Source organism: Eutrema salsugineum, unplaced genomic scaffold (genome assembly GCF_000478725.1).
Source record: "Eutrema salsugineum unplaced genomic scaffold, Eutsalg1_0 scaffold_5, whole genome shotgun sequence".
Classification (NCBI taxonomy): domain Eukaryota; kingdom Viridiplantae; phylum Streptophyta; class Magnoliopsida; order Brassicales; family Brassicaceae; genus Eutrema; species Eutrema salsugineum.
The window spans coordinates 13,737,041-13,762,515 of NW_006256612.1; the positions used below are offsets into that span (position 1 = coordinate 13,737,041).

General features: G+C 35.3%; 6 protein-coding genes across 7 annotated transcripts; 2 read left to right on the plus strand and 4 right to left on the minus strand.

Moving 5' to 3' along the window:
- Nucleotides 1–1,402: 1,402 nt before the first annotated feature.
- Nucleotides 1,403–5,123, plus strand: LOC18994257 (phenylalanine--tRNA ligase alpha subunit, cytoplasmic). The gene is made up of 18 exons (XM_006417890.2): nucleotides 1,403–1,665; nucleotides 1,862–1,987; nucleotides 2,071–2,163; nucleotides 2,341–2,397; nucleotides 2,491–2,552; nucleotides 2,622–2,717; nucleotides 2,792–2,876; nucleotides 3,023–3,060; nucleotides 3,147–3,185; nucleotides 3,270–3,346; nucleotides 3,460–3,544; nucleotides 3,629–3,725; nucleotides 3,878–3,974; nucleotides 4,095–4,166; nucleotides 4,274–4,340; nucleotides 4,428–4,553; nucleotides 4,637–4,691; nucleotides 4,800–5,123. The coding sequence occupies exons 1-18, from the start codon at nucleotides 1,468–1,470 to the stop codon at nucleotides 4,848–4,850; spliced, it is 1,521 nt and encodes a 506-aa protein (XP_006417953.1). The 5' UTR covers nucleotides 1,403–1,467; the 3' UTR covers nucleotides 4,851–5,123.
- Nucleotides 5,124–5,770: 647 nt separating this feature from the next.
- On the minus strand, nucleotides 5,771–10,520 carry LOC18994258 (phenylalanine--tRNA ligase beta subunit, cytoplasmic). 2 transcript variants are annotated; one of them, XM_006417892.2, is made up of 20 exons: nucleotides 10,454–10,520; nucleotides 9,797–9,867; nucleotides 9,631–9,686; nucleotides 9,429–9,526; nucleotides 9,223–9,352; nucleotides 9,022–9,137; nucleotides 8,812–8,878; nucleotides 8,605–8,646; nucleotides 8,351–8,392; nucleotides 8,099–8,175; nucleotides 7,903–8,029; nucleotides 7,659–7,826; nucleotides 7,302–7,430; nucleotides 7,104–7,205; nucleotides 6,874–7,005; nucleotides 6,699–6,773; nucleotides 6,516–6,623; nucleotides 6,324–6,419; nucleotides 6,154–6,237; nucleotides 5,771–6,052 (listed from the first exon to the last, which is right to left on the minus strand). In XM_006417892.2, exons 2-20 carry the CDS (start codon nucleotides 9,852–9,854, stop codon nucleotides 5,984–5,986), a joined length of 1,776 nt encoding a protein of 591 aa, XP_006417955.1. In that variant the 5' UTR covers nucleotides 9,855–9,867; nucleotides 10,454–10,520; the 3' UTR covers nucleotides 5,771–5,983. The 2 variants fall into 2 exon arrangements, with proteins under 2 accessions (XP_006417955.1, XP_024008694.1); XM_024152926.1 differs by lacking the exon at nucleotides 10,454–10,520 and having other exon boundaries at nucleotides 9,429–9,548.
- Nucleotides 10,521–11,446: 926 nt separating this feature from the next.
- Nucleotides 11,447–11,870, minus strand: LOC18994259. Its single transcript, XM_006417893.2, has one exon. It carries the CDS (start codon nucleotides 11,831–11,833, stop codon nucleotides 11,624–11,626), a length of 210 nt encoding a protein of 69 aa, XP_006417956.1. The 5' UTR covers nucleotides 11,834–11,870; the 3' UTR covers nucleotides 11,447–11,623.
- Nucleotides 11,871–13,040: 1,170 nt separating this feature from the next.
- Nucleotides 13,041–15,653, plus strand: LOC18994260 (F-box protein SKIP16). The gene is made up of 5 exons (XM_006417894.2): nucleotides 13,041–13,868; nucleotides 14,081–14,770; nucleotides 14,853–15,071; nucleotides 15,191–15,297; nucleotides 15,396–15,653. Exons 1-5 carry the CDS (start codon nucleotides 13,665–13,667, stop codon nucleotides 15,472–15,474), a joined length of 1,299 nt encoding a protein of 432 aa, XP_006417957.1. The 5' UTR covers nucleotides 13,041–13,664; the 3' UTR covers nucleotides 15,475–15,653.
- Nucleotides 15,653–17,132, minus strand: LOC18994261 (delta-9 desaturase-like 1 protein). Its single transcript, XM_024152490.1, has 5 exons — nucleotides 16,794–17,132; nucleotides 16,557–16,697; nucleotides 16,273–16,413; nucleotides 16,082–16,188; nucleotides 15,653–15,927 (listed from the first exon to the last, which is right to left on the minus strand). The coding sequence occupies exons 1-5, from the start codon at nucleotides 17,106–17,108 to the stop codon at nucleotides 15,729–15,731; spliced, it is 903 nt and encodes a 300-aa protein (XP_024008258.1). The 5' UTR covers nucleotides 17,109–17,132; the 3' UTR covers nucleotides 15,653–15,728.
- A 1,345-nt stretch (nucleotides 17,133–18,477) lies between these two features.
- LOC18994262 (delta-9 acyl-lipid desaturase 1) lies at nucleotides 18,478–21,190 on the minus strand. The gene is made up of 5 exons (XM_006417896.2): nucleotides 20,803–21,190; nucleotides 20,262–20,402; nucleotides 20,008–20,148; nucleotides 19,725–19,831; nucleotides 18,478–18,882 (listed from the first exon to the last, which is right to left on the minus strand). The coding sequence occupies exons 1-5, from the start codon at nucleotides 21,127–21,129 to the stop codon at nucleotides 18,684–18,686; spliced, it is 915 nt and encodes a 304-aa protein (XP_006417959.1). The 5' UTR covers nucleotides 21,130–21,190; the 3' UTR covers nucleotides 18,478–18,683.
- Nucleotides 21,191–25,475: the final 4,285 nt, after the last annotated feature.

The following is a 25,475-nucleotide window of genomic DNA, read 5'->3' on the forward strand; positions in this document are numbered from 1 at the left end:
TCTTAAAACATTTGAGAAAGTGCAGTTTTTTTTAGCGGCAGTCACTACCATTATTAGGTCCATAACCAGGATTTATCTGGTTTTAGGATACATTTACATATGCATTGAAAGTTAAATACATAAAAAAAACAAATATAAAAGGTCTGAGAGAAACTAAAAAAATAGCGCATTGCAAAATTACGAAAATTAACGTTTAATGTGTCCAAACTTCCTGATTATGAAAAGGAACACGACTAGCAGTAAAGAGTACTAACTACTAACAGTAAACGGCCGTTACATTTTATATTTAAATAGTATAATCGTTTATGTAGCACATGCGTAGTGAAAAGAGATGCTACCATCACAACATGTGAAAAGCGTGAATTTTAACATTTGTTTTACTGACAATAATGATTAGAAATATGCGGCTAAATGGGTCAAACATGCGAGAAAAATGCCAACAATAATCAGTGTTTTTTTCAACGTCTTAACATGCAATTCTTACCGTATGTATATTAGTTGATTATTTCTCCAAAAATTATTTTTCACAGTGTGGCATAAAATATGTTAGAACAGCTTATTAAAAAATTTAATGAATATATAGTAGAATAATCATCAAGATATGCTGTCATTTTGATCATTACAGATATGATTAATTAGAACAATGTTTTTATTTCAAGAGCTGAAGTATAATCATAAACTACAAGAGATTTACAGAAACGAGGAATATTCTGATCAAAAACCAATTTCGAGGGCAGTCCTGTCGGGGTATAAAGATTGACTGCCACATAATAGTATTCGGTTTACGAAATTGACTGATGATATATTTTATTTTTTCGTATTACAAGATCAAGATTCAAGAAGTTAAATTGGCCGAAGTTTCGTTGCCGCCGCCTCTATGATTGGAGATTTAGTTAGTTATACAACATTTACGTATATAATGTATACAAGGCCAAAGCTTCTCTGTTTTACTATAATTGGTGGGAACGGTGGGAAAAGTATAACAATGATTTGTCTTGTCCCTTTTATTAGTGTCCAAACATGTACTCTCCCTGCATTATCACTTCGGAATCATCACTCTTCTTCTTTCGTTACGAGCATTGCAAAAATAGAACTATAAGTAAGAATTAATAGTCGAACTCAACATCGGTAGTTCAATTGGTGTACTGACATATACGTATTTTAACACAAAATCATGGACCAAAATATTTTTTATATTACTATAAAAATAATCACAGCATAAATAATAAGATAGCTCGCTTTCATCCAATAAAAAGGTAGCTCGCTTTCATCCAATAAAAATAATCACAGCATGAATATTGATATGGACAGATAACATTATATTTTTTAATCCTATGTGACACTCATAAAAATATTTAGCTTTAGAGAAACCTTCTCATTCGTCTAGAGTCTTTGGCTTAACACAAACCCTTGTATTCCAACTATATAGCGGCCAATTCCCCTGACGCTGCGCCGACGGAGCAAGCGATGAAGAGTGAACAGATGCCGGATTCGCTTCAAAATTCTGTTGACGACGATCAAGTCGTCAGTGTCCTCCTTGGGTTTCTGCAGTACAATGAAGAGATCCCGGATTCGCGTCAATTTTCTGCCGAGCACAACTTTGACCACAATCAAGTCGTCAGTGTCATCCAAAGCCTCCTTGGTTTTCGTTACATCGAGGCTCAGGTACTCGTGCTTTGTAATCTTAATTCTTGTATCCGAGGAGGAGAAAAATATTGATAGGGTTTCCATTAGAGGTCTTGTGCGTTAGCTTAACAAGTTTTAGTATTCGGTGGAAATTTTTCTCGAATGCCACTGAAGAATCACATTCGAATCTGGGTTTACACATTAGTTTCACACCACTAAGTTTTTCTATCTACAGGACCTTGTATGGGAGACGTGTGTTTTGACTGATGAAGGGAAGCGATATGCTACTCAAGGATCACCAGAGGTACAACTTTTCTTAGCTGTGCCAGAAGAAGGTAGCATTTCACTGGTTGACCTCAAGGTGATTACAATGGATATATGATGTTCTTGTATATATGGTGTGATTTGCTAGTCATGCTATTAAAATAACTTTTTGCTTTACAGGAGAAGCTAGGTGATTCGTTCCAGAATTTTGCCATTGGATACGCTAAAAAAAACAAGTGGGTGGAAGTGCAAGCAAACCAAGTCTCGAGGAAGGTAATTTAAGACTGTTCTGAAATGTATTACTTGTCTATCTGCGTTTAGTTCGTTATTCCCTTTATCTCCTTGTTTGGATGTTTGGTAGGGTGTTTTGAATCAATTAAGCCTGTGTCACACGCCGTCGCTTTCGCTTTATTTATTCTGCATCAATAGCTCTGAGCCCTTTTGCTGTAGGTTCAACATGTAGAAGATAAACTGAAAGAGCTGCTTTTAAAGATACAAGAAGGAAAGGTTTGTGCCTCGTCATATAAGTAGAGAGTTCTATGCTGTATGTATTGCCTTCATAACTAAGATTAGTTTAAGTTTCCCTTTCTACCCTTACAGGAACTTCACGAAGACGGTATCAAGTTTATCAATGAGAGAAAAAAAAACCTCACAGAGTCACGGTAATTGCTTACCACTTTTCTTTTGTGACACTTTTTTTATCAAGCTCTTACATCCTTTCTACTTCTCAGGAACTGGAAAGGGTATAGTTCCATAAAGAAAGGTCCTCGTTATGCTCCCAAGAGAAAGAACTTGTCCACCACTTTGACTCGAGGAAACGTAGAAATGTTTGTTCTATTCCTTCGCTTCTTTGCAACTGTATTCGTAGAAAATATGCAATAAGATTGGTACTTTACTGCAGCTGGGAAGAGTTAGAGTTTAAGGAGTATAACATCAATGCTAAAGGAGTGCCTCCTGAGTCTGGTCATCTTCAACCCCTTCTCAAGGTACCCTGACACAAAAACAAATCGTTGTATCCCTCTTGTGTAAGCTCGGCGTTTCGTATAGCTCAAGTGTATATCTGTAGGATTTGGGTAACCTTATTCTCTAACAAACCGCTTAAGCTTTTTTTTTTCCCTCCCTCGTGTCCCAGGTGCGGAAGCAGTTTAAAGACATATTTGTTCAGATGGGGTGAGACAGACTCCTGGCATATATTGTAATTTCTTTATTTTTACTGTTGCTGGTCAATATTAATGCTGAGCCTTCTGTGATAACAGGTTTGAGGAGATGCCAACAAATAATTATGTGGAGAGCAGGTATATAAGGCTTAAGGAGATCTTATTAAACACTTGTTCTTGCTATTTGTCGGCTGATCTGAACCTGTTTCCTATACAATGTAGCTTCTGGAATTTTGATGCATTATTCCAGCCTCAGCAGCACCCTGCTCGTGATTCTCACGACACCTTCTTTCTAAAAGGTTCAAAGCTTGTGTACTTGGTCACTGATTTTGTTTTCGGACAGCTTTTTCTCGGTTGTTTGATGACATCCCAACGACTATCTAACTTTTAAGGTGTAAATCTTTGAATGTAGCTCCTTCTACTACAAGGACACTTCCAGAAGATTATGTTGAGAGGGTGAAGCGTGTTCATGAGTCTGGTGGATATGGATCAAGAGGGTAAATGACTTGTATCTCTGCTTACTGCCTCGTATTAGTTGTAACTAGTTCGTAATCACTTCGACATGGCGTTTTGCATTGAAGGTATAATTATGATTGGAAGAGAGAAGAAGCAAACAAGAATGTTCTCCGTACCCACACTACAGCTGTCTCTTCTAGGATGCTTTATGAAATAGCAAAGGTCTAACTAGACTTTAGCTTGGCGTTTCAATTCGCAATCCATAACTGTGTCATATTCCAAGTGGTTCTCTTTACTTGCTAGCAACTTACAGGTTGTAGAAAGTTGTTTCCAAATTTCAGTAGTATAACTAGATTTCTGCTATCTGTCTGTAGAAACCTTTTGCCCCCAAGAAGTACTTTTCGATTGACCGTGTGTTCAGAAATGAGGCTGTTGATCGAACCCATCTGGCAGAGTTCCATCAAATTGAAGGTATAGTACTGATTGGCATTGTGTATCAGTTGGGAATTATTTCAAAGCTAGCACCGTGTGCTGTCAAAATTTTGAATTCGCATATTCAGTCGGTTAAATGATATCTCATGTTTTTATCAGGTTTAATATGTGACCGGGGTCTTACGTTGGGAGACCTGATTGGTGTATTAAAAGTCTTCTACTCACGCTTAGGTAAAAGTTTCCTTAATTTTGCCGTTTGACTCTTAATTTTGCCGTTTGACTCTTAATTTTGGTTCAAGAGGGAAACTAAAACTCATGCATTTAATCATATTTTTCAGGGATTTCAAAGTTGCGCTTCAAGCCAGCTTACAACCCTTACACAGAACCAAGCATGGAGATCATGAGGTAAGTGATGAAAACTATATAATCCTGTAAATTTGCATCAAACAGAGAGACAAGAAGGTAAAACCTTTGTTTGGTCTTGGCTTTCAGCTACCATGAAGGTTTAGGGGTGTGGGTTGAGATAGGAAACTCCGGAATGTTCAGACCCGAAATGCTTCGACCAATGGGTCTCCCTGAGGATGTCCAAGTCATAGCTTGGGGTCTTTCTCTTGAAAGGTATAGTTTTTTTGCATCCCCTTACAACACATGTCATGTTCATTACCGATTTTATTTCTTTGATTTGTTTGTTAATACACCAGACCGACAATGATATTATACGGTATCGACAACATCCGAGATTTGTTTGGTCACAAGGTAACTCACAAGTTCTTTTTCTTCTTAACATATCTCTAGATAAACATTCCATTGTTTCCATTGCCAAATGTATACTCAATCCGCATTTCATTTCGCTCATTGTCGCAGGTGGATCTCGATCTCATTAAACGGAATCCGATCTGCCGAATTGGCTTTTGAGTTACATTTCATAGTCTTCTCGAGTAACCGCGAGATACAGGATCCGATCCATGACTTGAATGAGTCCCGATTTGTCTACAGCCATTCTCATCGTGTCCTTGAACATGTCGATTTTTGCATTCCTCAGAATAACTGTTGCTCCAGCCTTCATTAGATCAACTGCATTTACAAACCCAAAACCACATCATTAGTACCTTATATATATTTGACAGTATTGATGCTAAGACACATACTCTGGTTTCATCACTGAACAAAAACAATCTGAAAAAAGAAGGGTACTCTATGTTCAAACTGATAACCTAATTCAGAAATACTTAAACAACTCTCTGAAAATCCATTTTATACCTTAGTAAAAGGTTTTATGGACAGTGTTGAAGTTTGTAGATGAAACCACTATTGCAGATTGTTAAAGTATGGACAATGAAGAGAGACAAAGGCAGTGGAAACAGAGAGAAAATACATTTCTATAACGCGATTAATCCCAAGCCATAAAATAAAACTAGACCCTCTAAGGCATATGTGCTTCAAAAAGCTGTCTATTTCATTTATGTTCAAATAACATTTACAAGCAGAGTTATGATCCGAAAAAAAAGTAAGTTTCAACACAGAAACGTTCCTAATCAAAGAGAGAAGTGTTGGGATGAAATGCAATTTTAAATGTATAGATCCGTGGGCACCGTGAACGTTGCGAGCAGTGCAAAGAATGCATCCAGTCTCGTCGTCGATTAGGTTCCCGCGCTAATCACTATGCTGTCGTTGGAGAAACTCTTCATCGGTGGGTCTCGTAACGATGACGAAACTCCACCAATTATTTCCACAATTTCACAATTGATATTAGTTAATATTATTTTAATTTATTTTATAATTTCAACTCATGTAAAATTTTTAAAACTTTTTCCACTGCTTGTAGGTATATTAAAAAGATAACTAAAACATATAACATAATAATCAGTTAATATTTAATACAAATAGTATTGACATGAAACAAATTAGTATATGTTTCTTCTTCTAATCAAGGAAAATAAGATTTTTTTAATCTTCTTCAATTTCATTCTCTTTATATCAGTTTAATAAAAAACCAGAAAAAGAACAACAATGTTAAAACAACAATGAGCACTGACAGAAAGACAATCTTAAAGAAGAGCTTCGATGTCAATCTCCACGAAAGACATTGGATCAGTGACGCCAAAGTTTTTCATTACCTGAAGCAATAGAAAACCGGAACGGTCAAATCACAAACCAAACCGATTAGGTTGGTTTTTTTCCTTTTTTTTTTTATCGAAACAAGATGAAGAAAGTGTACCTTAGGATGCACGATTCCAAATTTACCAGCATGTTTCCCTTTGCAAATGATGCTAAATCGTCTCTCCGGTAAAAACTCGGGTTCCTTCGGCAGATTAGAGCAAATTAGTTTAGAGCGACAGGGTTTGGTAATCAAAACATAGATTACAACTCGTAATGAAATGAGCTTACATCACTGGTCTCTAGATGGTAACCGTCATTGCCACCGGTTGGCTTAAATGGGACTGCCATTACTTCCATGATGCGATCGACGAGGCCATGTATTAGCTGAACAATGACGAGAAGTTTCTCAAGATAAGATTTTAAGCACCATGCATAGCCAAGCAGCTGAGTTGGGAAAAGAAAGGAAATCAAATCATATACCTCAAATTCAGAACTAACACCACAGTATAGTGCAGCCAGATGTCGGCGATTGGATGAACCCACGTCTTTTGTTTCATCCCGTAAGGTCACATCATCTAATTCAAATATCTTAAAACCAAAAAAAAAATGATCAATTACCCGTAGCTAGATTTGAAGTCTCTTGGAGTAAATCAAATCGCTTACCTTGATAGGTTTAGGGTAAGCTTTGTTAGAAGCAATTGTCTTCAACAATCCAGGCATGAGACTCGATCTAATTACCTAATAAACGAAAATTTCTTTCAGCAAATGGCAAAGCAGTAACCGGTATGCATGCAAAAGATGTTGATGAAAAAAGCACTCAAAAGGGTTTGAAAAACACCTCAGAATCAGCGGACCGAGGATTTCCTACAATAACAGTTGAATGGTCATCTTTTCTATTTAGCATTGCAAAGTGTTCCTTGTGTGAGCATAGTGCAAACGTTAAAACCTCAGTGTAACCACACATCGCAATCTGAGAGTGCCAAAGATATTATTAACCTCTGTGAGATACAAATGCTAATCGTATTTCACATGAAAAACGTAGACGGGTGGGAGACAAAAGAAGCAAACCTCTGTTCTGAGAAGATCTCTGAGCTCTGTTGAAGACAGTGGTTTTATCCAAGTAGGCTCTTTTGCCGGAATGTTATTGTAACCATAGGCAATGGCAACATCCTGGCGAAAGGTAGCCCGATCAATTAATTAACTAACGTACGCAGAATCATTCATAATGCAATGAACGTATAAATGTCTTGGTTATGAAAAAATTACCTCAATAATATCACAGGGGTGGAGCACGTCGCTTCTGGTTGGGGGTACATGTACTTTTACGAGACATTGGCTGTTGCTACATTTTGAACACTCGGCGTGCAACTGCATTCGGTTTAGCAGACTTGTAACCTGGTGGTTACAAAAGCCAGTCCACAGAACAAAAGTATAAGTATCATGGGGGTCTCAATAAAGAAAGAACACACAGCAGATTAGAGGAAAGACTCTTAACACACAGTATAAAATGCCAAGATTTAGTTCAACTGCAACCTCCAGATCAACAATTAAACAATAAAAAGGAGAATGGTTCATTAATCATTAAGTATCAAACAATTTGATGGCAGTGATTGCCTACATTACCTCTTCCAACTCCAAAGACACTCCAATTATGTCATTGATAGAAGAGAGAGGAACTTCCATATCGTAGACAGCTAAATCCGGATAGATAAGTGACTCTCCATTGTCGTATGTAACTTCAACAGGCTCAATCTCAAATTTCCTCTCGCAATATTCCGAAAAAGTTGTCACCTGGAAAACCAAACGAATGATCGTTGAATCACTAATCAGGTAGGCACAGTAAATGTTGTTTTGTTAACCGCATTACCATTGTATTCAAGACAATCTTGGCCTTGGTCAAATCAGTTGCTGTACATTCAATGAAGACATTCTTTGTCTGCAGGCTAATTGCTGAATGTGCACCATTGATAATAGGTGGCAATGAGAGCACCGTTCTGCAACAATCTACAGTCAACAATCAACAGTCAACATAAGTTATTTTACTGCGAAGAACCACTAAATACCTTTTACTGTCGTACAAAACAGGGAAGACGGGTGAGCTCTCAATTAAGTGTAGATATTTTTCCAACTTCAAATCAGACTACAAGAAAGTAAAAAAAATTAATAGAAATAAAAGAAAACAGCCATCAAAAAGGATCCATTTTTATGAAGAAAAATCTCAGAAATGTTGCAGGAGAGTAAATATTCAGGCTCATATGAACCAGAAAGTAATAAATTTTCTGGTTTAAAAAAAAAAGATTTCATTCATGATTTACCTTGTAGAATTGAATCAGCTCGTCAGACCTGAAGCTCTTAGTCTGCACCAAGATATTGGTATCAGCCAGGGTAACAAATATAAATCCATCTTTAATACATTGTTATTATAAGAAACGAGAAACTGAGACATGAGAAACAAGATCATATATCTGTATCAGCGTTAAGATGCAAATGCTATAAACAACGAGAAATAAAACAAAGAATAAAACCATAAATCTATATCAGCAGGCATCAGGAGAGAAAGGTAACTTACTTGTTTCAAAGGTACAAAATTGATATCCATCGGCGACAAAGCCTGGAAATAAGAAGCAAGGACCACAGTATCAATAAACCCCGTAATATACAGAAAAAAACTGTATACAATTATGATTATCATTTCCGTTAAAGGAATGACACCAAACAAGAACAGTAGGGAGGAGGAGAAGACAATACTACAAGTAGAAAAGAGTATACCACTCACCTCATATGTGAATGGGCCCTGTAATGTATCTAAGTCATGAGTTCCAATAGCAACCAGGGATCTTCGCCTGAAATATGTAGCGAAGAAAGATGAATACTTCAGCGTTTGCAGAGCATAGAAGCCAAATGTTGGAATAAATGTCAATGCAAACCACAGAGCGATATTTGCAGCTAATAATCAATCGTATGTGAAACTGGCAATGTCATTTACCGGCAAATATTTTGGTGTAGCTTATCCTGAAGATCTATAAAGCTGTTGTAACGAGCCTCATCAAAGGTTACGCCTCTTAAAACAGCACATACAACAAATGGGCGAATCTGAGATGTCTGCAAAAGACGAAACTTCAATCATGAAGGAAAAGAAAACCAAAAAAAAGGTTGTTACTTGTTGCGACAGGCAAGGTATACACACCTCTGATTTTACATTCATTTTAAGTATCTTGTCTTTGCCAATGTCAGCAAGCCTATACGTTGGTGTCTCCTGTTTCTTGATGAAAATGCGAAGAGCTTGAGCAAGCCCTTCAAGGCAGAGCAAATCGTACCTGCATTGATTAAGATGCAAAAAAATAATTCAGTTCCTCTTCTCTAACAACTATCATCAAATGCAGATGGTTTCACCTGTTGGCAGGAGTTTCAATCTTGTAGATGACTTCTTCGTCATCATCAGCTTCTAATTCAATATGATTTTCTTTCCTGATTATTGCTTTCTCAGTTGTCTAGACATTGCACGATGCAAAACTAATCAGGGAAAAAAAAAACGTAACCAGAAAAGCCACGAAACATTCACGAAAAAAAGGCAACAAAAGAAAGAGGAACTTACCACATCATCAAGCTCAATACCAAAGGAGAAACACAGATCCTCAAACTCTTCCCGTGCTACACAATTCAAAGAATAAGACACGAAATCAGAACATAACTTATCGAACCAAACAAACAAGAAGGAAGACTTTGTGAAATGAAGAAGGAAAAGTTTCTTTAGTACTTACTGTAGTCTTTTCCAAGGGCAGCGAACAAACGGTCTCTGCCAACACTCACGGTAGGCATTGTCGGATTTTTCCTGAAACAGAAGAGAATATATGAGGAACATGGATTTGCTTTTCTAAGAATGTAAACTTATGGAAAATTCCACTCTAGCGAAGAATTAATTCCTAAAATCAAAGCTGATATACACACGATTGAGAAGATGCAATGAATTGAGGCAGGGAGTAAACTCGAATGAACAGTAGCAATCGAAACGTTTTTCAAAGTTCAACAAATAAAAAGTATAAATTGAAGAAGCTATGACACAACAAAACAACAACTGTTAAGATCTGCTACGTTTTTCGACAAATCTAGATATCTCAATCAGAAAATATCCGGACTTTAAGATAACACCGGATTTCGTCAGCTGCCGCAGAATTATCGATTCAAAAGACAAATCGATTCAAGAGACAAAACGAGAATTAGCAAATCATATGAATTGCAATGGAAAATGTTGATTAACTCAATCAAGAAGCTCTACGCCACGGAATCAATTCTATCAGCATTATAAACGATCCTATCAAGCCCAAGAGATACGTGTAAAGAACAGTAAAATCTGATATAACTGGAACAATAAGCAACCGATAATTAAAACCGATCATAGATGCGTACGAAACGGTTACCTCAGCTAAGCGATCAGCTGATAAGTGTGAGTAGGGTTGCGGTGAGACAAAGGCTACGGAAGATAACAGATGGATAGTGCTGAAGCCAAAGTATGCTAGGGTTTAATAATATCTGAAATGACAATCATGCCCCTGTGTATCGCCATCTTTTGTTTTCACGTCTTTCAGGGTCGAGGAATTAAATATTTTTTTCTAGGGCCAAATTTTCAGAGATTAAGAAACTGCATTGTAAATAAGACTGTTCATGCTAAAATAGGAGAGAGCTGTGGACCTTTCGCAAATTATTTATGTATTAAACTGTATTAATAAGAGTTTTATTTTAAAAAATTAATTTATATAAAAGATTAAAGGGTCAATTTCTTACACCTGGTTAACTAACGTTGCAGATCGACGTATAAAAAAAGTCAGTCAGTCATTTTCCTTTAGGGATCGGAAAGATATCATAAGAGTACGAAAAATACGAATAGACATGTTATGATTGTTGTTATGTAAGTTTCCCTTTTTTTTTTAGTTGTTTCAGTGGGATTCGAAAATTATATAACAAATAACAAAATTTGATAACCATTTTAAAATAAATTCAATAACACGTGATTTTTCTTAGAACAAATAAACCTATTACTAAAATAACTCATAACAGAGCTAACAGTTAACCTCCTCGCAAGTCAAAATGTAAATTTCACATTTTGAAGTAGACCATTTTTGTAGGAATATCTTGTCCTACGCATGAGGAAAGTACCATTCTTGATCAAAATATTATTCATGCAATCTTGTAATTATTGATCTACCGACTCTTTCAGAAATAAGTAAGCTTCTTTCTTAACTGCTGGTATCATATCGGATCATATCATGTTAACCGACATTATGATCTGGACTTACATTACGTAAAACTGATCAGACAGAAATGCTTAAAAAAGATAAAATGATAAAACCAAAAAGTTACATGTTAAAAGTTCATAAACAAAATAAAAGAATAACTAATCTCATCAACTAGCTTTGGGAGCTTTTACAATGTTAATGAATACATACATTTGCTTTCATAATTGCTAGAACTGCATCAAAATAGAATCAATACACAAAACTATATTGTGTTTATTACACTAACCTTTTAAAAAATAAAAATAAAAATAAAAATGAAATAACCAGGAGGTATAATCAGACTCAAATGACGGCTCAGCCATGGCACGTGCCTGAACCTCCTGGAATGTTGGTACAACCGTTTGGACCTGACGGTGGCACCGGACCCCTTTGCAGTAATTGAAACACAAATCGGATCTCACCGTCGGCTCGAAACGGCCTAGTCGCTTCGACTTGTGTGGTGTCCAAGAAAATTACCAAGAATCCGAGCAAAACCACTCCAAGTATCAATTGTCTTTTCATCATCGTTTCTCTCTCCCTCTCTTTTTTGTATATTGAAAGTAAAAATAATAATTAATTTGTTTGGCACGTAAAAGTTGTTGTATGGCTTCTACTCTTTGTTTGGTTTGTATCACATTTAGTTTGATAATGACCTATATATATATAAGGTTTTCAATTATGGTGTTGGTACGTTGATTGTTAAATTGGTATCTTTGTGTGACTTTGGGGCTTTTGGTCTTACTAAGATATTCTTGTGGCTTGACTTTTACTAGGAAAGACTTAGTTTTCAACATTTGAAGCCAAAAGAATAGGAATTGATCAAACAAGTTAAGACAAGACACGGTTCTTGTCTTGGACCGCAATGTATAGCACAAGTAAATCTGCAAAAAAAAAGAAGGGATAAGCCCGGTAAAGGTTAATTAATTAGATCCTGGTCCAGCTTCAGATGAAAAGTCTACTTGAAAAGTTGTTTATTTGTACTTATTGATCTTTGACTAATATTTAATTTTGGAGATGAAATTTGGTACTTGTGACAGAGTCGGGTAAATGTTGGTTAGACAAGCAACCAGTAAAATCGAAGAATTGTGGTTAAAAAAAAAAAAAAAAACTTGTATATAATTCAACTATGATTCTCAATTGTTTTTTTTTTTCAAATATTCAAACGCTTCATGACGAATTCACATTCGAATTTGGAGGTCAGGATGACATGATATCACCTAAAAACCGAAACCACTAAGCAAAAGAAGTTGGAACTTTCAAATGTCTCATAAAACGAAAATTATATTAAAATAGAAAAAATTCAACTGACAAGTTTGATTCAGTCTTAAATCTCAAACTCTTAAACGAAGAAGACATGCATTGGTAGGTACATACGCACGTATGTAAATTACATACATACACAGCATGTTAAACCAGTATGTAATGTCGATAGACCAAAGATATTAATTAACACAGTCCAACCCTGAAATTTCAAGGAAATTCTTAACTCAACAACACATAGCGTCAAAACAAAAGAACATAAAGCACGTTTTTTTTGTTAAAATTGTTTAAAGACAAAATTCACAGATTAAAGTGTTCAAATCGGGTTTTTTTTTTTTGTGTCGGTAGGTTTATTACATATATATTAGTTTTTTTCTTGGGTTTGAAGGGTTATAATTAAATTATTAATTTTTCAGTTTGCTTTGCTTTTGTTAATTAAAGGTGATGACTTTGTGTGGCGCTGGTAACATATATTTGACTTTTCTCGCGGCGGCGATCTTTACCACCGATGCTTCCGGCGAACAGAAGCAGAGCTCTTTTATCTATCCTGAGCCAAACAAAATCACTACACCATACTCAACAAGTTCACGCTTATGTCATAATCCATGGATTCAAAGAGGAAGTTGTTCTCGGATCTAGTGTCACTAACGCCTATATAAAATCGCATCGTCTGGATTTCGCTAGTGCTTCTTTCGATCGAATCCATTTTTGGGTTCGATCGAAATCCAAGAGAAGCCATTTGTCCCTGATTATAGAAACTCGAGAGACAAGCATCTGTTCGCGTGTCTAAAGACTCCAGACGAGGCAGAAGCTCTGTGTTTTATAAGAAGAGCAGAGGACAATTTCAAAGCTTACGCTAAAACAATATTAGAAGAAGTTTCTTCGGTGTAACCTCGAAATTTGCTTTAAATTTAGTTGAGACCCTAAAGTATTAGTTAAATCCAATTAATCCCTTGTAAATTAAAAATTTCAAGAATTGATGTTTTAGGGTAAGTGATGTTTATCCAGAAGATGCGATACGCCCCTTTCTTCTGATTGAAACAGAGCCGACAAAAGCAAGCAACTGTGAAAGAGAGAGAGAGAAAGCAAGAAAGCCATGGGGCTAGAGGATGCTGGAGATTTGGTTCTCCACATCATATTATCCAAAATCGGTCCTGAAAACACTGCGAGAGTGGCTTGTGTCAGCAAACGCCTTCAAGTTTCCGCCTCCGAGGAATCCCTTTGGTCGATCTTCTGTTCTATTGATCTTAATATCTCTACTCCTCTCGATCCACATGGAGATCCTGCTCCTTCCTTCAAGGTCAATTTCTTCTTCTTCTTTTTTTTTTTTCTGAAATTTGATCCAATTACGAGTCCTTTTCTATTTGATGGATTTTCTTCTTCCACAAAGTTTTAGGCTTTGAGTGTTTGAACTGTAAAACTTAGGTCTTGATTGCTATACACTTGTTGTTCTATATTTATCCTCGTTGGTGGTTCTTTTCATTAGAGATTAGCCTGTCTTGATCTTTTCAGACAGCATATCAGTTGTGGAGGGAGTCTTTTAGAATGTATCCTTGGAATCTCGTTAAACGAGTCAGACGTTGTTGGGACAACTTGAAACAATGGTTGAGCTTAAACTTCCCTGAAGCAAAGGCTACACTTAGAAAAGGTGCCACAGAGGATGATCTTGAACAAGTGGAGACTGCTCTCAAAGTGAAACTTCCTCTTCCCACGAGGCTTCTCTACCGTTTCGTCGATGGCCAAGAATCTTCTTCCTCCAATGGCTCACTTGGGCTTATAGGTGGCTACTCTTTCTATACTCATCATGTTAATGTCTACTTGCCACCTCTTAAGGAAGTGATATGGGAGACAAAGGAAACAATGAAGCTCCTCGGTATCTCTAGCAGATTGAACCTTATCGTTGTTGCTGTATCCGCCGTGTCAAGCCTCAAATTCTTTTTCCTAGACTGCACAAACGGGCAGCTTTATACTGGCACATCGACCCGTCAAATGCTTCCTTGTGTACCCGATTCTTTGGTCAGATCTGTTCATGATACCAACGACGATCACCAACAGGATGCCATGCTGCTTTGGTTGGAAGAACATGGTCGGCGGTTACAAACCGGCACTATAAAAGTCCGTCAACAAGATAACATGAAAAGCATCTGTTTGTTCCCAGAGACTCCTCCCTTGTGTTCTGTTGCTGTAACTAATGGTGTGCAGGTAAGCAAATGGATTTATCTGGTTACTGATGTTTCAGGTTTTTGTGGATTGTACAGTAGATTGAATAGCCTTAATAATGCAGGTACGTGCTTCGTCTGTGTTTATCCCTGAAATATCTAACCTTCGGGATCAGCCACCGGCATACTGGTATGCATATTCCATACGCATGTCTCTCTTGCCAGAAGGATGCATCTTGAGTGGGACACACCATAGCTCTTGCCAACTGTATTGGAGACACTGGATCATCCGAGCTGATGGTGCGGTAATAGATACTGTTAATGGAGAAGCTGTGATAGGAGAGGTATAGTTTTACACTTTAGCAACTCCTTACTTTCTCCGAGTGTTGATCCTCGTGCTAATAGATGTTGGACCAACAATGGATATGAGCATCTTCCTAATGCGGTTTGTTTATATCTGTAGTACCCGCTCTTACAAGCCGGGGAAGAAGAATTTGTGTATGAGAGTTGTTCCAATTTTCCAACAACTACTGGAGCCATTGAGGGATGTTTCACCTTTGTCCCTGGAAGGTATGTTTCATGGTCATGGACGATGATGTTTGTAGTTTATGATTAAACCTAGAAATTGGAGTGGAATCTTGAACTTTGATTCTTTTTATGTTATCTAGTTTGAAAGATCCAAAAGGGAGTCAATTCGAAGTCGAAGTCGCAGAGTTCCCTCTCAAGTTACCAGACTACATCTTCTAAGCTCATCTGGCGCAAGGTTCGTTACTCCTTCTAGATAGTGCTGTAATATCGGTTTTCATTGTTCATACAGCGTGCGATGTACTTGAAAAATAATGGTGTTTTGATCGTCTAGTTTGCAAGTTCATGAGAACAGATTATTCTTAACTTTATTACATAAATAACAAGAGAGTGAGTGATCAGTACATATAACTTTATAACGAAAAAAAAAAAAAAACAGGTTGAAAACTTAGTAAGATAGAAGTAGAGAGATGAGATTAACGAGGGAAAGCCATCTTGCGTTTCTGAGCTTCGGTAGGCAATTTGACATCGGTGGCTAGACCGAGAGCCTGGAAGAACCGAATAAGGTACCAAGTTATGTCTACTTGATACCACTCTAGACCGTGCCTAGCCGAGGCCTCAAAGGCATGGTGGTTGTTATGCCAGCTCTCTCCCATCGTGAATAGCCCTAGCCACCTGCACCATTCCACAATTACCAGTAACTCAAATCTCAGTTTCGGTTTAGGTCTATGGGTCTTTATTATTTTTCAATTTTATTTCTTGAACTTTTATAGGTTTATATCTACATGTCTAGGATACGTCTATAGAGACTAAAGTGTGGGTAAAATACCAAACGTTACGAGAGGTGTCCTTGGTGTTCCATGCTTGCGAACCCCAAATATGGCATGCCGAGTTTATAAGCCAAGTCCCGTGGTAACCGATTGCTCCTCCAACACCCTGTGTTGCAAGAAACATGTACGAGATGATTATTATGTCAGAGTAACAACAATGAATTGAACAAAGATTAAATAGAGATGTTACCACGCCGCAAGTTAGGTAAGGTAGACCACCCCAGAAATAGACGAGGCTCCAAAATGTTAAGATGTGGAGACCAGTTGTGTTTCGAAGAAACCTATAGAACCATTGTTGCTTCAAGTCCATCACGTTGTTACGTCCTCCACACTGTTACATTTTTGGCATTAGTTATTGCAACATCGTACAGAGTTTCTCCGTTTTAATTACAAATTCTTCCACTAGAAGTGATCATAGAAATTAAGATCGATTCACATACGCTGGGCTTGAAGAGATTTTAAATGTTGTGTTACCTTTTCTCGGAGGTAACTGGTGTCAAATATCCACAAGACATGACTGAACCAGAATCCTTCCATAGGGCTATGTGGGTCACGGTCCGAATCTGTGAACTGGTGATGGAACCTATGTGTGCTCACCCAGTCTATTGGATGACCCTGCAAGAGAAATGAAAATGACATTTCAACTATAACTGAGAATACATATTGGTTATATATAGTTTGATTTCTAGTTTTGGTTAAAACGTTATTTACCTGAAGCGCAAAAAGAGCAGAATAAGCGAATGGATATTCAAGCCATTTAGGTAGTTTAAAGCTCCGGTGAGTCAAGTTTCTATGGTACGAGAATGTAATGCTGAGGTTAGTCACAAAGGCAAGAATCACACCGAACAGTAGAGCTTCCCATTTATAGGTAAAAGGAGCCAAGATACACAAGAAATGCACAGCCCCAACAGCTGAAGCTCTCGCTAGATCGACCCGTGTCCATTTTCTAAAAATATAGGCTCTTTTTTCTTTACGTACCATTTTTTGGCTAGAGCCTGAGCCATCCTCTTTGTTGGTGTCACCCATCGAGGACTAATGGGTTTGTGTTTTGAGATATGACTAGTACGAGTTATATGATTATATATATAGGGGTAGATGTTGGTGCATTCAGGCTTATATGTTGTGGATATTAAGGATCGTAACGGTGGATTTGAGTAGTCATCACTACTTAACAACGAGATAATAAACTTGTACACTTTATCTCGCATTTGCCTTTTCTGTGAATGATGATTTGATTAGGAAAAGAACAAAGCCATTTGATTGGCCAACCTTTTTTTTTAATATTCATTAATGTTTTGCGTAGCGATCCCGATAGATTGGTTAGTCCGAGAATTAAGAGTTAAGCAGAATGGGCACATGTACAAACCTGGACATTTCAATGAATAGTTTTTATGAATGCTTTTACGTCATAAAAAAAAAACACCCATTTGCTATCTCTTAACATTTACGGTTTTGAAATTTGGAAAAAATTTCAATCTGCGTGATGCGGCCATTGTTTAAATATTTTCCTCTATAATATTTTGTGATACTATATTAAATTGTGAAAATATAGGGTTATATAAATAAATAAAATGTATGTCAATTAAAACATTGCAAATGTTAATGGAATTATATTTGTTTATACACTCTTACTTAACAAGAAAAGCTATATATACTAATATAACAATTATAAAAGTTTAGATGCTTGTATGTTAGTATATTTTTGTTGTATTTTATGATCACATATATTAAAATGAATTTAAAAGTATTCACAGAGCATCCTACTTCATCATAAATCAGTACGTTTGATATATAATTTCTAAATTATTTTTTGTCGTCGCATCTTCTAAATTGTTAATTTTGGCAAATAGTATTTATTATTGGTTTTCATCAGTTTTAGTCAAGACAATGAAAATTTCTTTATATTCATACCCTCTAGTTTTTGGCTAGAGGTAATCACTATTTAATTTTGGTTCGAGCTCTAACGTTTCCGATTAGTTTGGACTTTGGAGTCTGTTGAAATCGAAGGATTGATAAAGTACTGCATTTTAGGTTTGGTTCTTAGACCATTGATTTTCAATTTTTTTTTTTTTACGGAACCTTGTGTAATTCACTAAACAAAAGCTTTTCTCTCCATCATATAGTTGTTTTTTTCATTTTTTCTCTTTACAATCTCTCTCTCAAAAGATGTTAAAAAGAGAGAGAGAGAGAGAGGAAGAGAAAATTGCGGCCTATTGTTCTTCAGAAAGGTTGCAACCAATTTTCTCCGCCGCTTCTAATCAAACCGCTTGTTTCTTGTTACTTACATTTGATATTCTGTCATGGTGTGACTTTCGAACTCGGAAATGTGCGTGTCATGATGACACACACAAAAAAAAAAAATTGGACTGTGATTAACTTAATTACGCATACTAGAATTTCGTTCATAAGAATTAAAACAAACGTACGTATCTTAATCAAGCAACATGTTTCTAACACCACACACGACACGACAAGACAAGACGTACGACACAACACCGCATAGCACAATATTACAAGTGTTATGTTCACCCAAAAACTTTAAACGTACGTAGACATTAAACCAATACTTAATAAAGACGAGACGTCGAATAACCTCCATCTTCAACGAACCAATGCCATACGACGTCGTTGACTCTCTGAAGGCAGCTTCACGTCAGTAGCCAAACCGATGATCTCGAGAAAGCGGACGATGTACCAAGAGATGTCGACTTGCCACCATTCCAAGCCTTGTCTCGCCGACGACTCGAACGCGTGGTGATTGTTGTGCCAGCTCTCTCCAAATGAGAATACCGACAGCCACCTATTTACCATTTCAAACCACTTGGCTTAGGTTAGTTTCTTCAAAATTAATTTATATATCCTTATAATCGCCAGTTAATTGATGCGGTTTAAAACTCATATACAGGGAAATTAAAAAAAAAAAAAAAAAATCACATGCATGCATTTGATACATGAAAAACGCATATAAATATATAGTACGAACACACACATATCACACATGCCACTCGCCACATTTATTATTTATTTTTCAAAAAGGGCTTTTCGTCCCGTACATCTATAAACGAAATAGGGACCAAAACAAGTTTGGATGACTCTGAAAGTGAACCTATTCGCATGGAACTTAAACTCAGGATAACCTTTCATATTTATGTAGGACCTTTGTCTTCGACTGCTTGTGTTACAAATATAATTGGACCACAGAATCAAAAGATCTACATGGTGAACTAAATGCCTTTAGAGTTGGTCTTATGGAGTTTGCATTTCAGACGAATTTGTATTCATCGGTATCCGATGACAATGAGATTGTTTTTTCCAGCTTAATAAAGTCCAATAGTTTTCATTGAGCATTTTCCGTGGAGAATATGCAAAATATTTAATATCCTCATCGACTTTTTAAAATAGAGGTAATTGGTTTACGCGTCTCTCATTTCACCAACTCAAGCATCAAATTATAATAATAATAATAATAATATAATTCAAATATATATATATATATATATATATTAACTTTAGAGAGAATAGAAATTTCAATCTCTTTTATTAATACGGAATAAACGATTGAAGACATCGACAATCACGTATATACCAAATGACATTTCTATGTGCATTATGCATGATTGATCAAAGATTTGTAATACGTACCAAACGTTACGAGAGGTGTCATTGGTCTTCCAAGTTCGGCTTCCCCAAATATGGCAAAGAGAGTTGATGAGGCAAGTCACATGATGCTCCATTGCTACCCCAATACCCTATACATCCACGAATATCACAATTATTGAATTCTCGTCATCATTTACTGTTGATATTAACTGTATACTATATTAATAGACAAACGCAATGGGTATATATAGTTATTTTCACGATATAATCGATTGGAAAGTAAATTTTAAAAAATAAAGGGCAAATAAAAGAGCGTAAATATTACCATTCCCCAAGTAAGAAAAGACAAACCACCAAAGTAATAGAGGAGGAAACCAAATGCTAGAATGTGGTAAAGGACCGTTCTTTGAAGGAACTTATAGTACCATTGCCTCTTTAAATCCTCCACATTTGTCCTTCTCCCACACTGTGCCATTAACATATTTATGTTAAAGTTTAGTTGTTATTTTTTTGGTCAACAAGTTTAATTGTGATTAAAGTAAGATAATCTAGTAATCACAACTTTGCTTAATTAACTACCTTTTCTACAAGATAACCTGTATCAAATAGCCATAGGAGATGGCTGAACCAAAAACCTTCATTAGGACTATGTGGGTCCCTATCCGAATCTGTAAACTGGTGATGGTATCGATGTGTGCTCACCCAATCAATCGGATCTCCCTGTTAGAATAACAATTATAAATAAATGTTCACTGTTTCTTATAGAATTAAATAAATATATAGAAATTATAAGACTCCATAAGCTTGTCTTAAAAATCTTAAGGATATGTGGGTGATTCAAGAATTCATATAACTATATGGCAGATAAAGTAGTTAAGAAAGCATGCATAAATAATACTAAAGATATTCTGATAAATTTAAGGGTACGATAATCGACAATGGCTTAAGTCATATCTGAGTTGGTAGTTGAGTATTCTAAATTTTGCAGTTTGGGTTTTAAACTAAAAGACATTTGTAACCTAATATTTTATACTAGTGTTAACGCATGTTGTTGATAAAAGGAAAATGTATATATAGTAAACTAAAAAGCTGAGAAAAAAATAAAATAAAGAGAGCGAACCTGAATGGCAAGAAGGCCGCAATAAGCAAATAAATACTCGAGCCATTTAGGGACTTTAAAGCTCCGGTGAGCCAAGTTACGGTGGTAAGAGACGGTGATACCGAGCCCACCCACCGTATATACAATGAGTGCCACCCGTAAAGCTGGCCAAGTAAAATTGAAAGGAGCTAAAAGACAGAGGAAATGCACAAAGAGAGAAGCAGAAGCTTTCACAATGTCTAGTCTCTTCCACTTTCTTTCCCAAATTGCCCTTTTTCTCCTCCCCATCTCAGCCTTGTCCTCCACTGATTTCCGGTGATTCTCCTCCTCCGACGATGACATTGACATTCTATTATTATTATTATTATTATATATATATATATATAGTGTCTACTACAAGTCGAGAAAAAAAAAAACAGAACTCTTGAAAAATTGAAGTTTGCGCAAAGAGTGTTATGATGGTTTTGGTGTAAGGTTGTGAAGGAGTATCGTTGTGATTTATAGTAACATGGAGGGAAAATTAAGAATTAAATTCAGTGGACTGATTTAATAACGGACGCCGTAATTTATTCTCTGATGCATGCTCCCTTTGTTTTTTTATTTTTATCTATTTGTAAATTGTTGCAGTTGGGACGTAGCCGTTAATACTTCACTGACTTACTGTGTTTACAATAAAAAACAAAATATTTATTAGAATCTATGGACAGATGCATGTAACTATGTAAGCATAAAGCTGACACAGACCTCGTATTGATCTAGTATATATATATATATATAGTTTTTTTCTTCTGGATGCTGATTCGATGCATCAGCTAGATATATCAATAGTGAGAAAGAATAGAAATTATGGCCTTATGGGTCTATTTTCTGTTATTTTTTTTCATGTAAAAATGTATAAAAATGAATAATGTTTGTTACCTTTGATGTTAGTAGGCAGAGAGAGCCAAAAAAAACTTTACTAAATTATATTTTGCCCGCTTTTCTTCTTTGAACTGCGTTCTTTACGCGGCTATATAAAGAGTTTTCCTATATATATAAACTTCACAGTGTCTTTGTTACCGCTATGCTTTTATTTTAACGTGTGATTTTAGCTATATCTCTTTGTTTTATAATTTTTCCTTCCATTTTATCACTATGCTAATGTCAGTAGTCAGATTACGACAAAAAATGTCAGTAGTCTTTTACCGAATTTGTGAGGATTGTTACTGAATAGATCTATAAACAAATAAGTTAATTAATTATTTAATAATATCAATCCAATATAAATAATAAAATCCAACAGTATACGTTTTATTTATAGCTTATTGTATTTTTTTTTATTGTTTAGAACCCTTGTTAGAAGAAGTTTGTGATGTTATTTCAAATCAGTATATATTGATATCATTAAAAGAAAACAAAATTTGTGTATATGGACAAAGCAACATCAGGACTCCGATATTTAAAAGAAATTTAACGAATTTGACTCGAGTCTGGAAGAATTGACTACAGGAAATTGCTTAGACACCATCTCATCTTGGGATTTAAGGAAGATATGGAAAACACATGCATATATCTCAAAAAGATTAACCAGTAGCTCTTTCTTGAATATAGAAGGAACTAATTCGTGTTATCTCGCTTAGCAGCTATCTAATCTCCAAAAATAAGGAAGTAATGGAAAGAACATGAACATATAATCTATATATATATATATATTCCAAAAAAAGAACCAATGATTCCTTTTTTTTTGTATTTGGAAGAAATCGATTCATGTAACTGTTTAACAACCAAGTAATCTCCAAACTAAGAAATGTATCGAGAGCAAATTAATGCATATATATCCCAAAGTAGACGAACGACATTTTCTTTAATTAGGCAGAAATTAATTCATGGAATCTTAGCAAAGAGCAACTATCTAATCTCCAAAAATAAGGAAGAATACGCATGTGTTGTATATCCTAGAGAAGACTAACGATTACTCTTTCTTGAGCTTGGAAGAAATCGATTCATGTAATTGCTTAGCAACCATTTAACCTACAAAATAAGGAATAAATAAAACTTTCATTGATTTGGATCTCAAATTCGATATTTGTCAAACAATTAAAGCAATAAAAATAAACATGTACATGATTTATATTGGTTATTTTGATATATGGGACTTTCTGCTGCTACAAATTTTCCTTAGATTGAGATGAATGATAGATTTATTTTAGAGACTTTTTTCAATTGGTGGAGACAAGATTTTAAGTTACCCTTAATATGTACATTATTTTGTATGAAGATGTGAGAGTTTAGAGTCTATGTATGAGATATTCCCATAGATAATGACGGCATGACGCCCATCGTTGTTTTTCTTCCAAGTATCTCTGGGAAGTCTTACAGTGATGTCTAAATTTTTTCAATAATTTTTGGATACAGTAAATGAATCATCATATATATGTGAAATCCATAGATTTTTCAACTACATCTCTCACTTCACGATTGCTAAATATTAATAGTAAGTGTAATCTATCAAAATGATGCATAAATTCTCTATTTTATGAAACTATATATGAAGTTGACCCAGTGCTTTTTGTTAACGACTCAGTATTTTAGGTTCTAATGCATGTGATAACTGATTTAATGTCGTTCATGTTGGAAATAGAACTTATTGTTTGAAACTGACTAGTTAGTAATATTAAAAGGTAATACATTCCTTCTCTAGTGCCACTTTTTCATCGTATCTCTGTAAATTGTTGCAGTTGGGACGTTAGGCGTCATAACACTTTCATTAACTATAGTTGTGGTAATATTTCTATTATTATGGGAACCAGGCTATAGATGCATCATCATGCATGTATATATGCAGAAAACTGACACGGAGCTCGATATTGACTTTCGTTTTGTTTAATATGTATATAGACATATTACATGCACTTACCCTAACTTTTACCATTTCTTAAAAAATTACTATTTTAAATATTTCTTCTAACTTTTTGGATGCTGGTTCAATGCATATATCTTTATTTACTTTTTTTTGGTCGAACGATTGAAACGGAGACTATATGAATTAATTTAAGTCAGAAACCCTATTTCCTCATATCTTATTCCCTTAAAAAAACCTTGATATCGGACAAAACATTTAAAAGGTTTCATTCATTTGTGATACCAAACATAATTTATAAAAAAAACTTAAATTTTACGTAGTTCATAGTCGATAATTTTTTTTTCTTTTTCATATTCGATAATTTATTTGTCAGCACTTTTTCGCATACTAACCTTGCATATTTCTAAAGGACTTGATTTCTGACAATTACAAATTAGATAGCAACCATGTCTCTAGAGTTTAGTACTTAGCTTATATTTTTGGTGCAATAAGGTCGTCAATGTTCCTTCTTCAGTTTGGAAGGACTGTATTGATGTAATCACGTACGTAGAACCCGTCAGATTTTCCAAAAGATATGAAGAAAAAAAACTGAAAGCAGATGCATTGATCTCGTAGTAATAAGAATCATAGAACTATCAAATAAATACTGCAAATGCATATCAACTTCATGTAGAAGATCATACAAGATTAGTTTAGTAATTATAGAAATTTTATATACGAGAAAAAAATTGGAGTTAATTATTTTAAACCTGATATGAATACCTACGAAATTGTGCCACATGGAAAGTGGGTGAGTTCCCACCCCCGGGTTCGAACTTCTTAAAAATCGAAGAATACGTATATGAGATTTTGCTATTTTGTCAACTATGTCTATGTGAGTATGTCTATCTCTAAAAGTATCCTCGTATGAATGAAAAAGGAGATTAACAGTAGATGTTTGTTTTGTGGGGTATTGTTGTAGTCGGTTTTTCATTTCTAAAGTTTATTCATCCCAAACGAGAACAAAAAGACGAAAATTCTCAAGCATCTTTGGATGTATTTGCATTATAATTTTTTCAATAATAATTTTAGTGTTTTGTCTTTACTCTTTAGGCTATCCACATTTAGACTTTACCACCAGAAAACGAGATTTTGCCGGTTGTGTGTATCTTAATCGTATTTTGACATATGTTACTAATAAAACTTAGATGAAAAAAAAACATCAATGAGTGGTCAGTTTTCATCAGACTCATCATTTCCTATTTATATATACTTGATATATATATATATATATATATATATCAAATAGGACGAATACCCATGAAATACCCATGCCTTCATTAAACAACAACAAAAAATGACATACCCATAAAATCGTAGCAACATCATAATTCATCCTTTGTTCAATAAAACAGACATCAGAATTCATTCTATATTCATCTAAATAACCAAAGAAAAAAAAATAGATATCGCATACGGATATATCCACATATATTATTATTATTTGCTAAAATATCTACATCTATTATTGATCTATAAAAAATTGAGTTATTCGTACAATGTGCATTATATAAATACAGCTGCATGTATAAAGTTTGAAGTAATCTGCATCTCAATAGAATTATGAATAGGAAAATAAAAAATGTTGTTTAAAAACGACTTGTTGGTCGGCATTCGGCAATGGAAACGTTTATACTGTACCTACTACCTAGAATGTAGCCACTACCCAATATATTAATTCTGAATATAACATATTCTTGACACCCATCTATATCTTCGTAGTTTCAACATGACAACATCGTTACAACGAAAATATTAATTACACAACTTTTTTTTAAAAATGATTATTTACATATGGATGTTCTTTAAATCC